At 33.1% G+C, this 17,444-nt stretch overlaps 2 protein-coding genes across 2 annotated transcripts; one reads left to right on the top strand and one right to left on the bottom strand.

Moving 5' to 3' along the window:
• The first annotated feature begins 212 nt into the window (after positions 1 to 212).
• Positions 213 to 2,474, top strand: LOC129311971 (adenylate isopentenyltransferase-like). The gene is given in 3 exon segments (XM_054954495.1): positions 213 to 1,439; positions 1,442 to 2,165; positions 2,168 to 2,474. Coding segments are annotated over 3 exon segments (1,089 nt in total). The 5' UTR covers positions 213 to 1,289; the 3' UTR covers positions 2,383 to 2,474.
• A 13,635-nt stretch (positions 2,475 to 16,109) lies between these two features.
• LOC129311845 (uncharacterized) lies at positions 16,110 to 17,152 on the bottom strand. The gene has a single exon (XM_054954318.1). The coding sequence runs from the start codon at positions 17,010 to 17,012 to the stop codon at positions 16,197 to 16,199; it is 816 nt and encodes a 271-aa protein (XP_054810293.1). The 5' UTR covers positions 17,013 to 17,152; the 3' UTR covers positions 16,110 to 16,196.
• Positions 17,153 to 17,444: the final 292 nt, after the last annotated feature.

Below are 17,444 nucleotides of genomic sequence, written 5' to 3'. Positions count from 1 at the left end.
GTCTTTGAAACCATTCAAAAGCAATTCGGCTTTGGAATCAGACAGCAAAACTTCACTATTCAGGCCTTCACATTCCTCGCTTCAAAAGCCACAGATTTTGGCATCCGGGTAAAAACATCCTTTTTTTCTGTTCACATCTTCGAGTCTTAAAGATATACTAAAAGTTATCGTTGGTAACATTAGTCAAATACAACTAAGGTTTGGAGAGGAAGTGAATAATACTCTTTGGTTTTTAAGAATGAATTAAAAAAGGGGGACATTGACAAAACATTTATATTGAATATTGGTAATATTTAATCATAATTAGCCTTTTATCTACGGAAGGTTAAGTTGATGGACCAAAATACCGAAGGAAGTAAGGAAAAAAGAAAAAAACAGAGTACACTCGACCGTGTGGGAGAAGTGCTAATTTAGAATTTATCTGACCGTGCCTTTTTGGTTACATATACGTATGTTTGAGGTGCTGATATATTATATGATTATGAACAATAAGCTTACTTTAATGCACAAAAAAAGTAATTAGTATGTCATCGTACTAATCTCTTGTTAATTGGGAGTTAAGTTCTTGTTATTTAAAAAAAGATTGGGAGATTAAATATAAGAGAAACATGCCTGTCTGTGAAGGGTTGTTACTTATATTAAATAGGAGGGTAATGTGTTTGTGTGCCTCCACGCAGATATAGTCTCAGCAATCAAATTTCATGGAGAGAAGAAAACAGAATGGGAAAAAGCAAGAGCCAAAGGGTGAGAGAAGAGCTGAAGAGGGACTATGGTGTGAGCTAAGCAGTTCAATTCTGCAACGGAAAAAGGCAGAAAAAGGAGCGCAAAAAAGCTTCCACAACTTGAATCCCAGCTTACAGCAGCAAACGCAGAGAAACAAATTGAGAGACAGAGACACTGAGACAGAGAGAAAGAAAACGAAGCGAAACCGCTTTCTCTCTCTATCATCTCTGCCAGAGCCAATTCGGTATCGATTGGCAAAGGCAATGCCATTTCCAGCAAGCAGACGATACATCTCTCTCTCCCCCCCAAATTTCTGAATGCCATAAACGAACCCACTCACTGCTCTGCTTACACGCTACCTGTACCCACGCCAACCCACCCACACATACACACACTTTCTGCCTCCTTCTCTCCCTCTCCCTCTCTCCCTCTCTCTCTCTCTCTCTCTCAACTTTCTCTTTGCTACCGTCCCTTTTTTGTTGCTCGCTCCACCATTTTCAATTCATCAATACCTTCATATATATCTCAGCCGGTACCTTACCATCGAGATTTTTCCATTTCTTGCCATGAGGCTTCCGTTCTTCTCTATACCTCAGTCTCACCATTGCTCTGTTCCTAATAACTTTCAGGGTTCTTCGCTTGCCCTCTTCCCTGCCACGTCCTCTTCTTCTTCCCGCAGGCCTCGCTGGCCACGATGGACGCTGACTCTGCCTACCACCGCCACCGCAGGAAAGATAAGGTGGTTCTCATAATGGGTGCTACTGGCAGCGGGAAGTCTCGCCTGTCCATCGACCTCGCCACCCGCTGCGCCTGCTCGGAAGTTATCAACGCAGACAAAATGCAAGTTTACAGGGGACTCGACATCACCACCAACAAGATTCCTTTGGGTGAACGAAACGGCGTCCCGCACCACCTGCTCGGAGATGTTGACCCTGCGAACGGAGAGTTCTTGCCGTCGGATTTTCGCTCAGTCGCCGGGTCCATTGTTTCCGATATCAGCTCGAGGAGGAAGCTTCCCATCGTCGTCGGTGGGTCCAACTCGTTGATTCATGCTCTTCTGGTGGAACAGTTTGACCCGGCGTTAAATGTGTTCGATGATGGTACGTCGTCACCGAGCTCGATCTCGTCCGAGTTAAGGTACAACTGTTGCATCCTCTGGGTGGACGTGTCTTTTCCTGTGTTATCGGATTACTTGATGAAGCGAGTTGACGACATGCTTGACTTGGGAATGGTGGATGAGCTCGCTCACTTCTTCGACCCGGAAGCGAGCGACTTAGAAGACGACTCAGAGCACAGATTTGGGTTGAGGAAAGCCATTGGAGTACCTGAATTCGATCAGTATTTCAAGCGATACCCACCACCGGGTGGGCTGAGGCGGGTCAAGGGAGATGAGGATCGGATGCGGCAGGCCGCATACGAAGAGGCAGTGATGGCGATAAAGGAGAAACTCGTCGGCTAGCGAAAAGGCAAATAGGGAAGATCATGCGGCTTAAAGGTGCCGGGTGGGACCTACAGAGGCTGGACGCCACAGAGGCGTTCCAGGCGGCGATGACGCCGTTGAGATGCTCCGACAACGGCGGCAAGAAATGGTCGGATATTTGGGAGAGACAGGTGGCAGAGCCAAGCGTGAAGATTGTGAAGAGGTTCTTGAAGGAGTAGGTCTTCCAGCTATATCCAGCTACTTCAATTCAAATTTTATGTTCCATTTCTCTCTCTCTCTCTATCTAATTGGAATATATATATATATATATATATATATATGGAAATTGAATATTGCTTGGGAGGGAGGATCAGAGGGGAAGAGATATAAACTCAGCGAAGAAACCAGGAGAAAGAAATGAAAAAAAAAGAAAGGAGAGTAGCAGAAGAAAGGAAAGTAGCAGAGAAATTTTTGGTAGCTATAGTTTTTTTTTTTTTTGGGAGGGGTCTATGATTATATTTTTGATCCGAAAAATTCTGAATGTTGTTCCCCAACATGATATGTCTCTCTCTCTCTCTCTCACTCGCATTTTGGATGTGTATTTTAAAAAGGATGAGAAAATCATGTAGGAAACTTTCTATGGCACATGAATTGTGTGTGAAAGCATGTATTGCATTACATTGCATGTGGATACAAAATTAGCCTTTTACAACCCAACGTGTACAATCACACCACACCAAAACACTCTTCTGGATTTGGATTTTGGATGCTGACAAACCAAGATCACTCCAAATTCTCTCCATCTAAAGAATTTGGATTTTTCATGTTTCTCTCTAAACAGGTAGCGAAAGTTATATCATTGTTGTTATAAACTCATTATCTTTAATCATGTTAAGCCTTGTAGAAGGTTTGACCTCCTGCTTATACTATATATATGTGATTGGCTTACAGTATTTTATGGACAATAATTTAATAACAAACATTCAGGTTGTCTGCAGATTAAAACAATCCTATACAAAACTCTGTCTTGTTTGGTTTTGTTCAATGATGAAGGCTCTTTCAGTCTATAAACCAAAATAATAATAACAAAGAAACTCTGTCTCCTTGTGCTATTTCCCAGATAATTATTCTATCGATCTATTTTATAAGATGTTTTCTGAAAATGAAAGTGATCCTGTCTAGTTAGAATATAAATGATGTTATATTTTTATTCCTATAATGTTAATACTTTTTCTTCAAAATTTGAGCAAGAGAAGAAGTTTTCTTTGATTAATAAAGGTATAATTATAATTTAATAGTTTTCTCATATAAGAGACCAGGGAGAGTAAGTCAAATCACTTTTTAGGAATAACGGCTGCAAATTGTAGACTCCTGATTATGATATCAACATTCAGGAATAGATTAATTACCACATAAGCATATGATTATATACATTCTTATTAGATTTTTTTTTTCAAGATCAAGCATAAATAGCGTAATTTTGTTGTGTTTCGTACATAATCCACAAAAAAAAGAAAAAAAAAATCCATCTTTTTAAAATGAGTTAAAATCTCAGTCACAAAGGCTTGGATTTCATGCCAACACCACTAACTATTTAATGTTACCTTTTGAATGAACTGAACAGAATAGTTGACCGTAGAATCAACCTTACCTTCATAACTTGTGAAGCACATACCTGTTTCATTTAGATACATCAGCGGATATATACTCAAATATATATAATGTCTAGAAGCATTGGATTGACCTGAATTGGATTGACTTGAAAGAACTGTAAGACATTATAGGGAAAAAATATGAGAATTCTCAATATAATATCCCATGACTTGATATTAAGCCATCTTACAATCCAAAACATGCACTATTACAGGCACAGCAACCTCATTTCGCATTGCCATTGTTGAAACATAAAATTAAATAAAAAGGTCATAAGTTGCGCCACAAAGAATGATCTGATAAAATAAACAATCATTCAAGGTAAAAAGTATCATGACTTTGCATCACTCTCAGCCTTCTCTTCCTCATTGTCACTTTCCATGATTTGAGTATTTTGCTGTTTTCCGAGGTTTCTCAATGATCTATGCTACGAAGCATAAACTTTTCCACCTTTACAACATAGATTTTGGGTTTTCTAACATAAAACTAGTGCAGAATAGACAAAGAATATTGATCATTCCCATAATAAGAATCATAAAGAAAATGCCATTGAGGGGCCCAGAAGCGAGGCAATGTCATTTTGAATCTAATTTTTTTTTTTAATTTTCTGGAGACTCACTGGACTAAAATGAAAATATGCTTCAAGCTGAAATGTCTAAAATATCCCGTATATGAGTAACATGCAAATATGATATGTGACGATAAATATTGACTTGTCAAAATCTTAACGTGTACTTGCAATTAGAGAACTGTTACATATTAAATGTATGTGTTAAAACTAGTACAGAATAGAAAAAGAATATTGACCATACCTTATAATCATAAACACAAGTAAATATCACAATTTGATTATTCTCTGGTCACAAAAATAAAGGTATATGATAACACATTTTAGAAGAGAAATAGAGCCTATGCAAAGTGTCACGCATCAGGAATTCCTGGGAGGCAGACAAGTAGGCATTAATTAGGAACAAAGGCAGAAGCGTGGGAACCAAGCTGTAAACAATAGTGGTCATTGAAGACTCGAGAGAACAGAACATTGCTCTGTATCCAATATTAATGTCTGTGCGGGACTGTGTGTAATGAATGGGGTCCCTGCATATTAAAAAAAGGAGCCAATGTTCCTTTCTCTTGCTGGTTCTTTAGTTTCCCTCTCTGAAGTCTGATGAATAGTTTTATGCTTTAGTTTTTAGTGGTCAATTGTTCAGAGCATAGGAAACTCAATAAAATAGGGTGACATGTTGGAATATTTATTATTTATAAATTAATATTAATTAATAAATTTAAATATATTAATCTTTATGATCTTATGTAAATTGTGATGGGAGGGTCATACAAGTGAATTCAATGAGTAGAGGCCCAACTCACAACCTAATAGCGTCAGTTATTTTTTATCTCTTAACTGACTGAGTCAGAGATAATAAAATATATAATTATTTATTATTTAATAAGGCGGTTACCGATCTAGTCTATTAAGATGATTAGTCGATAACCGCAAATACAAGACTCATTTTTCTTCTACTCTATTATCTTTGAACTCTCTGAAAGCTCTAGAGACCTGTGAATTGTGTACCTGTCTACACTCGAGATAATCGAGATTTTTTAAACGCTCATGAATTTTTTAATACGCATACATATTACTTTATCCTATTATGTTTAATTATATATGAATTGAGATATTTAAAGTTAAGATGGCATAAGTTAACATGGCACACTTAGAATGGACCCCCCCTTCATGCCTGTCTCATCCAGCTCATCCATCCTCATTCTCTCACACCCTTCAATACCAAAATCATTTCTTTCATTTGAAACAAAGATCAAAGTCTAACACCACCAGTATTGTTTTGTTTTTCTTCCACTCCCTCAGGGTGGATTAAGGAATGTTGGAGAGTAAATAACAAGCAGGCAAATTTTATTTTTTAATAAAAAAATTGAATTATCAATTGAAAACCATTACAAATTAATTAATAATAGATTATGACCTCGTTTTAACATCCACCACTTTCATTCGGTATCGTGAAGTTGATCAAAACTTTGGTATTTTTTATTCCACCCCCTGAACATTAACAGTCAAGAAATGGGTTGTAAACAAAAATTCGAACTAACTGCCCAATTCCTTTACAATAACATCCTGGCATGATCAGTAACATGTTTGAGATTGAAAGGGTGTTGAGGGTCATATCTAATAATCAGATTCAAAGCAAATTTTCAATTTGAAAATTTCTCGCTAGTTGTTATTTGCCAACACGAAGCTCGAGCGAGCAGCATGTTTGTCTTGTTACTTGGTCCTAAGTCTCAACTCTCAAGTAGCAGCAAGCGAGCATAAGTGTGCCCTGCGTGCTCATGATTACACGTTCTCCAGTTTTAAGAATAATGAAGTTAAGGCTGCTGCACACTATAATACTAATTTAATTCAGCACAGCCTACAAAAAGATGATGAAGAGGCTGACATGAATCAGAGATGGAACTTCATTCATAAAAGTCTCATAGGTTAGCTAGCTACCTAGATTCATGATGAATAGTTTTTGTCTTATTCTGTCAGTTTTAATTAATGCATTTATGGAGGTCTTCCCACATCCGTCAGTGGGAAATGGGAAGTCGACCCAGCAAAAGCTTTCAGCGTCGTATTGTATTATAATACCCAGAATTCTAAGCACTTGGGTGCTTAAATAGTTAAATTATGCCTGTACTCACAGACGAACAGTTCTAGAACATAAGATAGGAATGTCCAACTTATAGAAGGAGTAGATAGTTCAAACAAAAAAAAAAATTCAGGTGAACATAAATAATACCTGGGTTCTGGTCCTAGGGCTTCTCAGCCATAATTGTTTGCTACAGAATAGGGTAGAGACTCACCGAAAGTAAGGATGCAGCAATCTGACACCAGTGCTCGAAACGAAAATGGACTGTCGTGTAAGCTAAGGTAGGGATATAGGAGAGTAATGGCTAAAAACTGAGGGGGTGATTAACGAGCATTCAAGTGTTCGATGAATGTGTGTGAGAGAACACGCGGGTCCGAAAGAAGAATGAGAATAAATAAGGGTGAGACATGAGAAAAGGGATGGGAGATCCGAGAAGGAGAAGGAAGAGAAGGGTGAGACATGAGAGAAAGGGATGGGAGATCCGAGAAGGAGAAGGAAGAGAAGGTGGGAAGGAACTGGAATGATAGATGAGATGAGGATGGTGGGGATTGCAGGCAGAGAGTGCGCGTGCGGTTGGGTTGCGCATGATCCTATAACTTACTCGCTCACACTAACCATTATTAATGATTTAATTAATTTCAATTTCTGGGGGCATGCCTCTGCGTTCCACCTATTTCTGGCCCAACCTTCATAGATTCTCGCGATTTCAGTCTCACTATCAGAACTATTTAAGGTGCTAAATATTGGAATGGTTATTTAATTGATTATGGTATAATTCAAGCTTCAAAAGTTACTGTCTTGGAGGTTAAAATTATAGTTGATTTATAATTAAATTAATTATCAACAAAAATTTTTATTAAATATTTCTCTGTTAAAACATATAAGATATATTTTAAGGAGTTAGATGTTAAAAAAAATATAAAGTATTTTAATCTTTTAAGATATAATCATTATCTTTTCTTAAAAGTGCCCCTATTGATGAATGACTTTATATTTATTATAGGATATTTAATAGGAGTAATAGAATAGATATGATTAGTTTAAATATCTACTTATTTTATTGAGGGTGAGATTGATTCAAAATATTTTTTATATTTTTTAATGGAGGGAATAGATCAAAAACATTAATTTAACAATTTATTAATTCTACTGGAAAAGTTAACATGGATTTCCATATTATAGATTACTCAATTAACTGCAAGTTTTGGATCCAAATCGTCTGAATTTTTTTTTTGCTATATGAAGTTTGGCGTTGTGGGCGTAATTACAGCTGCATGTTAAATCAAGCTACAAAATTATACAATGTTAATAATTGTAACGCTATGTTTTGAAATTGTTGTTTTTGCTAACGCCTACCTTGTGAAAGACATAAACACCGTTACGGTGATAACACAACTTTGTGTCCAATGCCATTTTCATTGTAAGAACAAAAGTTGTGTGGTAAGCTACTCAAAATTTTGGAAGAACAGAACTTGCTGGGGTGTTGGAATATTTTAAATATATAATATGAATTTACATTAATCAGTTATTGAGTTTAGAATAGATTGACTTATTATGATTCATGTAGATTATGACAGGTGTATTGCACAAATAAGTCCATGGATAAAAGTCTACCCTGTAACCCTTTATCATAAGTTATTTGCTCTATCTTTTAGCTTACTAGGTCAAGAGAATTTGATAGAATTAAAATTAATTAATTAATATTATATATATATAATATATATATAAGTGTAAATAACTCGATCTTCTTAAAAAATTTTACATGTTATCGTCTTTCACGCTCTCTCATATTTTCTCTGTATCTTTTGAATAAGTTAGGGGCTCTAGTAGATTGTGAATCTGCTTGCTCTCAAAGTAAATCGAGATCATTTATTTTTAGGTAAAGTAACAAATTTGGTCACAAATTATTTTTCGAGGAGCATCTAGTAGCCTAAACTATCAGATGATGTAAAATAAATCATGAACTTTTAAAAAAGGAAGCATCCAGTAGCCCACCATTAACTTCCACTGACAGTCGTTTGTGAGGCTCGTAAGGACACGTGGACCACACGTTAGCACAATAAAGATGCAAATTTAGTTATAAACTATTTTTCTGGGAGCGCTGGGTAGCCTCTATTATAGAAAAAATGGACTATCCAATACCTTTCTCTCAATTTTGACCACACATTATTTATTTTCATACTTATGAAGCTCACAAAGCATTAATATCTCCAATCTTCTTGTCTTCATCTCAATATAAGCTCTAGAAGAAGAGGTTCAGTAAGTTTTTGTTGAAGACCTTTACAATGACGATGCCAATAAAGTAGAAACTTGATTTTACTACGCATAAGAAGAAGCTGATTTCAGCTTAATTTAGTCACGAATTATTTCTTCTACTTTGTTAGCATCGTTTTGGTAAATGTCTTCAGATGAGAACTCATTGAACTTCTTTTTCTAAAGCTTATATTGAGAATGAAGATAAGAAGATTGAAGATATTAATACTTTGTGGGTCTCATAACTATGAAAATAAATGATATTTGGTTAAATTAAGGGGAAGGTGTTGGATGATCCTTTTTTTATAGTAGAGGCTACCCACCGCTTTCAAAAAAATAGTTTGTAACTAAATTTGCACCTTTATCATGCTAATGTGTCCTTGTGTTGTGCCCAAATATCATTGTGAGCTCCACATTAACGTCTATCAGTTAAAGTTAATAGGGGCTATTGCATGCTCCCTTTTTTAAAGTTTTGTGATTTGTTTTACACCATTTAATAGTTTAGGCTACCAGAAAAAATAGTTTGTGACCCAAATGTGCTACTTTAACTTGTATTTTTTCTATGGCAATTGAATCTGCAAATGCGCTCATTAACTTCATTCATTTTATTTATCCAATTCACGGAGACACTTCTATCAGGGCAACCAATAATAATGACTTCCACATGGTTAAATTTATTTATCCCCCTCTTGAATCAAATAAATGTAACCGTAAAGAGATGCAATCAACAAACTGAAATGGCCACGCAACCAGCAAATCGAAATGAAATGCGTTTGATTTAGGCAGGGAAACATCAGAAGCATTGTGCTGCTAGATTTTTCTGTATTAAAGCCATTCCCACCCATTTAAAACACAGCATTTCAATTATTATGTGGCATAACTTTGTGCTTGATTTAATCAACAGTTGTGATGCTCTCCAACTTCACCAAACTTCTTATAGCAAAATTAAAACAATTTAGATCCTCTTTTTATTATCTAGTCCATGAGTACTGCCTCTCTTTCTTTTCTTTTTGAGTAAACACGTATTAATTATTAATTATTACTCGTTCGTTTAAGACAAAATGATAATAAATTTTCTTAAATTATATAAATGACAATTTGATTTTTTAAAATGTATAATTTCACTGAAGTTCCCAATGACTTCTGTATCAATAAATTTTAAAGTAAAAATATTATTTTACCCTTATTAAAAATAACAAGCTTCAATCACAACATTTATGTAAGGAATAATAAATTTTATTATGTGAATCACAAAAATTAAATAAAAAATTATAACTTTTCAATGTAATTTTACGATTGAAAACAAGTCCTAATTAGAGCTGTCAATTAGGGCCAGCCCGGCCCTAAAGGGCCGACCCTTGAAGGGCTAGGGTCTAAACGGGCTGAACTAATAAGTCCGATTGCATGTCAAGGTTTTATTTTTTAAGGCCCGGCCCTAGCCCTCGGGCTAAAGGGCAGGCCCCCTATTTTTTTAATTAAAAATTATAAAAAATATATTTATAATCATAAAAAAAATTATTATTCATAAAATTAAGTTTAAGAAAATAAATTTAAATCAATTTACACCACAACAATAAGAAAAACTAAAACATTAGGTCTAATATCAAATAGCAACATCAAAGTGAATACCAATAAAAATTAAACTTAGTTAATATTATCAGTTAAATCTTAATAAATAAATGACGGATGGATGAATGCATTTAATATGTTCATTTCTTTGAGTTATGTATTTAATCTTTTATTTTTTATATTATAATTTTTTAAAAATTATAAACGGGCCTAAAAGGGCTGACCCTTTTATTTTCGGGCCTAAAGGGGCAATCTTTTTAGGCCCGATTTACCTTTTTAAGGTAAAATAGAAGCCCGGCCCTCAATTTTTTGGGCCTAAAAGGGCAGCCCTACGAGTCAGCCCTAATTGACAGCTTAGTCCTAATCATAACTTTTACTTAAAGAATAATAATTTTTATTATATGAAGAGCAAGAGTTAAATAAAAAGTCATAAATTGTCAAATGTAATTTTTATTATTGAAAAAACAAGTTTTCAAATAACAAACCACATTTATAATTTTGTTTAAGAAATAAAAACTTTTATTTAAAAATCATAAGAATTAAACAAAAAAAATCACAACTTGTCAATAAGAGTAAAATTATCTTATCAATTTCAAATTATTGACACCAAAGTCCCTAAAACTTTGGTGAAATTATGATATTTTGAGGGATCATATTTTATTTATATAATTCAGAAGAATTTTATTGTCATTTTTGTTTCTTTTAATTATAAGTCACATATAAATATAATCTTGTCCATCCCTATTAGAGGGTATCATCTAGAAGAATTTTGAGTCTTTAATGTATAAAAACACTTGATGGATTATTAATTATATTTTTTAAATATTACCCTTATTTAAACTCATTAACTATAAAAAAGAATATAATATAAATTTTAAAAAATATTTAAAAGAACCAAAATTAAAAATTTATTTTATTTTTAAAGTTAATAATTTAATTACCTGTTTTTAATTTCAATAAGATAATTATATGTGCCTTATAATAAAAATAGTAGGAAATAACTCAAAAGGTTGGCCCAAAAAATAATTTACGACACCCATGAAAAGTTAGTTTTATCATTCAAGTTGTAAAAAAAAAAAAAATTTCTTCGTATTTGTATCTCTAATAAATGCCATAAATTAAAAAAGACAAATATTTTCTATCTCCACGTTGAAATCTGAGAACAAAGACAAATTTAGAATAAATCAATTAACACTACACAAAATTGTTAATATATTTAGGATCACAAAAATTTTCCAGAAGGCGATTTATATATGGGACTGGAGAGAGAAAAAATATACTCTCTCTTATCCTTGTTATAAGACCTAATTAACTACCCCTTTTATTTTATATAAGGTAAACTTTGCAAAAAAATTAGTCTCAATACAAGACAAAGTTAGGGTAATTATTTTTTTCAATTTTACTTTTTAATATATTGTTTAAATTTTTGACCACAATTTAACATAGTATTAATTTAAGGGTTAAATAGTAATTTGACTCCTAAACTATAAGTCCATGAGCGGTTAAGACTCCAATCTTAATTTCAATAAAAATATTCTTCTTAACATTTAAAAATGATGTAATGTAATTCTTATCATTAACAAAAATTAATTTTAACTGCTAGTTAACTTTATTTAATTTTTTGGGTTATTTTTTTATAATTTTTGGGTCCTTTTTAGTAATTTTCTTGGTCCTTTTTATGTTATTTTTTGGGTTCTTTTTATTATTTTCTTATCAACTGACAATTAAAATTAACCTTAATTAATAATAAGGGCTATATTGTGCTATTTTTAAAAGTTGGGGGGCAATATTGCATAAAAATGCTTAATTAAAAATGAGGTTTTTTGATAGATACATCCTTAAAACAACTTAACCCATAACATAAAAATGCATTGTGCAAGAATCTTTAGTTCTATTGGTAAAAAAAAAAACAAAAAGAAAAGAATCCTTAGTTCTAGTTTTGAATGAATACGTTTCCTAATTTTGATGTTTTGTTTCAATAATTAAGTAAGAAAAAAATGATCTCATATTCCACTCTACTAATGCCGGTGGAGCTAGATTTGGATGATTACAATACCAGTGTGGCAATAATTAAAACTAAAAAAAATCATATGAGCTTTGAAGAAAAGATGAAATAATTAAGAAAAAATATAAATTTTGGTCTTTACACTTTAATTGTGTTTTTTATTAATTTATGTGCTGTTTGTGTTTAAGTCCTTACACTTTTATTTTTCAGTTTCTTTAAAATCCTTATACGTTATTCATAAAATGACCTAAAACAATAAAAAATCAAAGTGTAGAGATTAAAAATACTAAAAAAATATACATGGACTATTAAAAAAATATGAGTAAAGTGCAGGAATTAAAAACTATATTTTTTTAATAATTAAAAAGTATTTATGTAATAGAGTAACGTAATTTGAGCTGGATTAAAGATGCCTTGCCCAATCTAGAGGGAGTGTTATGGGACAAAAAAGCCCATATAGTCATGGGCCGCATTATGATGGATCTGACCTAAAAACTCCAAGGCCCAAACAAGATTTCAAAGAGCTTCTTTGTTGAACCAAGATCTCATAGACCTTGGTTTTGTTTTTGTTTTTATTTTTGGCTGTCTAAGGTTTCATAATCAGTAGTTATGAGATTAATCTCTTAAATAATTTGAGTACTATTTAAAGAGTTATTCTCTTTCAAGTAATGTTTTTTTATACACCCCTTCTAAAAATTAAATCTTAAAGTAATATTTAAGATGTTAAATCGCTATTATTTATACCACATTCATGTGATGTAGCTTAGTTAAATGTTTGTCACTGTGCTGCATTGTTTTGTAGGAAAACAAGCCCGTGGTAAAAACTACTTTGCACTGTTCAAAGAGTTTTGCTTTGCTTGGGAGAGGTGCCCGTATTTACTTTTTGATCATACTTTAAAAAATATTGTCACCAATAAAAAAAATTAATTGCTTATACACAACAAGAAATCTACACAGAAAAATGTATACAATTATATCGACCTTTTTTCAATATTATAATTCTTTTTTATTTATTTCTAAATATAAAAATATTACTTGCAATAAGAAATTACTTTATATTTTAGTCTAATTAAAATTTTTAATTAATGCATACTTTGTCTAATTTTTTAATTTCAAAATATATTTATGAATTTCTTTTCCTCTATCTGTTGTTAATATATTTATTTTTTTAGGAAAAAAAAGTAAATAATGGAGGTTGGTAACTTGATCCGTTCTAGAAGATTTTATGAACACTTTTTTGTAGGAAAGTGGAGGGCATCTGGACAATAAGTAGCTGTTGAGTTAACTCTATCTTTACTTTGCAATCTCTTTAAGTTATGTATCACTTTTTCATTCAAAAAAAAAAAAAAATTATGGAATGAATTTAAAACTTGGAAAATAAATTATGTATTGCAACTTGGAAGTGTGCAACCTGGCACTAATTTCCTTTTTTTCACTTTTATTAAAATTATTATAGTTTATTTTTTAATTTAAAATATGCACATACTTTTTTTTATTAAAAAAAAAGCACATACATTAATTAAAGCTTAAGCACCCTACACGAAGTGGTATTCGTATCCTTTGATGCCTTGAAGCAATTTTGGCTATAGGTCCGCAAAAAGCATTTGTTTTTGTTTGTTTTTTGTTTTTTTGCCAGACACAAAAGTATTTGTTGATATCATTTTTATATATTCAGGTAAAAAAAAAAAAAGATATCACTTTTTATATGTTTGTTAGTTTTATGTGAAAGGCAAAGCCAGTCTATAAATGATGACGTAGAGGAAAAGTTTCGGCAACTAAAGCCTACGTGAAATGATATGTAAATATTTTTATAATATAAATATTTTTTTAAATTTGGATATGTGTCCAAATTTTGTTGAGCTCCCAAAAGCTCAACTCACAAAACGTTTTATATAAAAAAAAAGAAGAAAAGAAAACATACATGATATTCAATGGTAATTTTTTTTATTGTTATCTATACTTATTTTTAATTTTCGTAGGCGATGGTAAACTTTTTTATTTTTATGAAATTTTTGCTACGGGGTTAAGTTAAGTATTTCTATTAGTTCCTAAAACTATTTCTATAATATTTTCTATAAATATTTATATAATTTTTTCTATAAATATTTATATAATTTTTTCTATCAAAGAAAATTAACTAGTTCCAACTTATTTATCTTAAGGAACTTGAGCCTTTTTATCCCAAATTTCATAGTTTTAATTTCTTATATAATGTTTGGCGGGAAGAAAACTATTTTCTAGAACTTAAAGGAAATTGAAAATGTATCTATTTCATTTTTTTAAAAGATATATTTTTTATTTTTTCTATAAAATATTCTTCCATTGTATCAAACATTGATATTGCTTACTGTTACTTCTATTAGTGCATGTTTGGAAATCCATTTGATTTTAGTCAAAATGTGGTTTTGATGAAAATTATATGAGAATAATTTTATTTGGAAAGTTGCAAAATCATATTTCTAACAAGTTGTCAAATAAGCACGGAGAAAAATCTTACAAGTTAAAAAATATGCATATAGATATTAATTTGCACTATCATCTAGGAAAAAATGACTACACATCCAAAAGTAGCTATTGAGATGTATATAGAGAGTAAATAACTTTCTAAAAAAATATATAATCCATAGAAAAAGATATTTTAATGAAAATGTTAGCAAAAGAATACACATTCAACTTTATGTACACGTATAAAAGAACCCCTAACGTAACCCAGGTCCTTCGAGGAATTAAGGTTATAATCTTAATTCATTTAAAGGATACTGGTAATTTTTTTAAATAACATTATGTAGTGTTTAGATTAATAGATTTGGATTTGAATTTTAGGTTTTAAATCTCAAATTTAAAATTTTTATATTTAAAATTATTTATTTGAATAGTATAAAAAATTTCAAACTAAAAAACATAAAAAAATGGAGGTGGCTGGGAAATGAAAATATAAAGAGATAAGAGGACTAAAATAGCCAGTATTTTTCTATCAGAAAAAATAGCTAGCATTTAAAATAATTAAAATGCAAAAATGATTTAAAAATTAAATAAAATTATAATAAACTATAAATTTTTATAGATCAAAATGATAGATCAGGCTAAAATTTTTTTATTAAGCCTAATCCCTCAAGCTATCGGAAGGAGGAAAAAATTGTTACTCGTCTAATATCAGTCATATGCATGCACATCCCCTCTAGCTATTTATAATTAATTTCTGTGGCCAAAGAATCGTTCATATATATCCACCAACCTTATCTTTTAGCTAATGCATTACAATTAAGTAAGAACCTCCTCTAACTTTAATCTCTTTTTCTCTAATTAATCTTTGACCTCATATTCACAACAATAATTTGCGTCCACATTATATTGCCACATTCCAATTTCATTGTTGTTATAATAATTAACTTCTCTTGGTCCGTAATCATTGTAGAGATTGCAATATAAGTAGAAATGATAGACTTTTTTTTATTGCAGTAAATCTATCATGCATTCTGTGTTTAATATTATTGACTAATTTAAATGACTTAAATTAAATCAAGGTCCAAATAAATAAAAGTTCTTCCAATGTAAATTTGTTTCTATGTTCAAAACACTAAAACTCAAAACCTCCGTTACACTCGGAGAAAAAAATAATCAATACTACTTCACACTAATCACTACCGGAATGTGCTCAAAAAATAAAAATAAAAACCCTATTAGGTGGTTGGAGAGAAACTTCACAGTTTGCAACGCAAGAAAGTTATATACATATGTATGGATATAAATATTTATTACAATGAAGAAATAACATATGGCTCATTGCACGCACCACGCGCATGCGAATCGTAGATAAACTAATTTTTGTTTTAATCCACAAATATTAAGCACAAGTTAATATATAAACAAACATTTTTGCTAAATTACAGCAACTATTCTACTAAACTGCCATTTATAATTTTTTTTAATCCTAAGTTTCAGCGGAAACAATAACGGCGTCGGTGTCGCACCATGTATCCGTGTCAGATTCCGTTACACGTTGTAACGGCGACCTAACATTTCTCAGGTCTCCAACAGTCACGTCATCGTGTACGTCATCTCTGACATAAAACTTCTCGACTTCGCCGAATCCTACCCCGACGATCTTGCCCAGGTTCGGTCCCCACTCGGCAATCACCGCCGGTAACCTTCGCCGGAGACGACTGTCCCAAATCTTCACAGCAGTTTTACCAGATGCGTTTTTGTCGGCGGACAAAACCACAGCTGGAGGTGAACTGGACGCAGCCGCCGCCGCCGCCGCCGGCGGCCGGGTCAAGCTTCCCGCGTAGATTTCACCATCATCGAAATCTAAACCCAACCCAAATCCTATGTTGTCCCACAGTTTGACGACGCTCTTGCTGTTGACGATTTCCGACAGCGAGAAAATGTCCCTGATGCTACGACGTCGTCGAAGCTTAACACTACCGCTCTGCAACCGGTCATCGATTTGGTGACCGGAGCCTCGAATTCTGCAATCTTCATCCACTACGCGCCAATGGAAGGAACTCAAAGACGAAGACATTGTCTTTTCATCCTCCTCATCATCTTCTTCTTCAAACTCCGACGACGAGCTGATTTCTTCCTCCTCCTCTTCGTAGTCGGAGCTAGAGTAATCGTCGCCGTTGAGAAGAGGGATGGAAGGCAGAGGAGGACTGTGGCGACGGAATGTGATGATGAGAACTTTGATCTTATTGATCGAACGTCCAAAGTAGCGACGAGAGCGAGAATTAGAATCAGAGCACCCCATTTACAGAAAGTGTAAGCGAAGGAAACAGATTGGACCCCAGAAAAAGAAAGAGACGGATTTTGGAGAGAGGCGAAACCCATATGAACATCTTTGATTTTGTCGATTACAGGAATTTCCATGGTTGAAGAAAGAACAGTGTGGTGGATTTGGAAGGGGAGGGCATTGAGGAGGTTATATAAATGACGGAAAGGAGCAAAAGGGCCAAGATTGAGGGAAAGAAGGGCGGGTCGTGGAGGATAGCGATTGGCCGTTGATGTGAGAAAAATCGGACCACGTCAAGGAAAAGGCAAGAGATGGGAGGCTTTTGGCTTTCTGAGGGAAGATTGGAACAGCGGGGGCTGAGTCAGCAGACGCGAAAAATAGGACTCATCGGAACAACTGGTGGGACCCTCTCACACCAAAAGCCATCGAGCGGGAACTTGTGGTGGTCAA

The sequence above is a fragment of the Prosopis cineraria genome, unplaced genomic scaffold (genome assembly GCF_029017545.1).
Source record: "Prosopis cineraria cultivar Desert tree isolate PC_DT_omini unplaced genomic scaffold, ASM2901754v1 PC5, whole genome shotgun sequence".
Classification (NCBI taxonomy): Eukaryota; Viridiplantae; Streptophyta; class Magnoliopsida; order Fabales; family Fabaceae; genus Prosopis; species Prosopis cineraria.
The sequence above is the reverse complement of the archived record's forward strand: the minus strand, read 5'-3'. Positions and strand labels throughout refer to the sequence as shown.

What these genes read in the sequence shown, in the direction of transcription:
- LOC129311845 (XM_054954318.1), bottom strand. Translation starts at nt 17,012, where the DNA reads ATGGGGTGCTCTGATTCTAATTCTCGCTCTCGTCGCTACTTTGGACGT.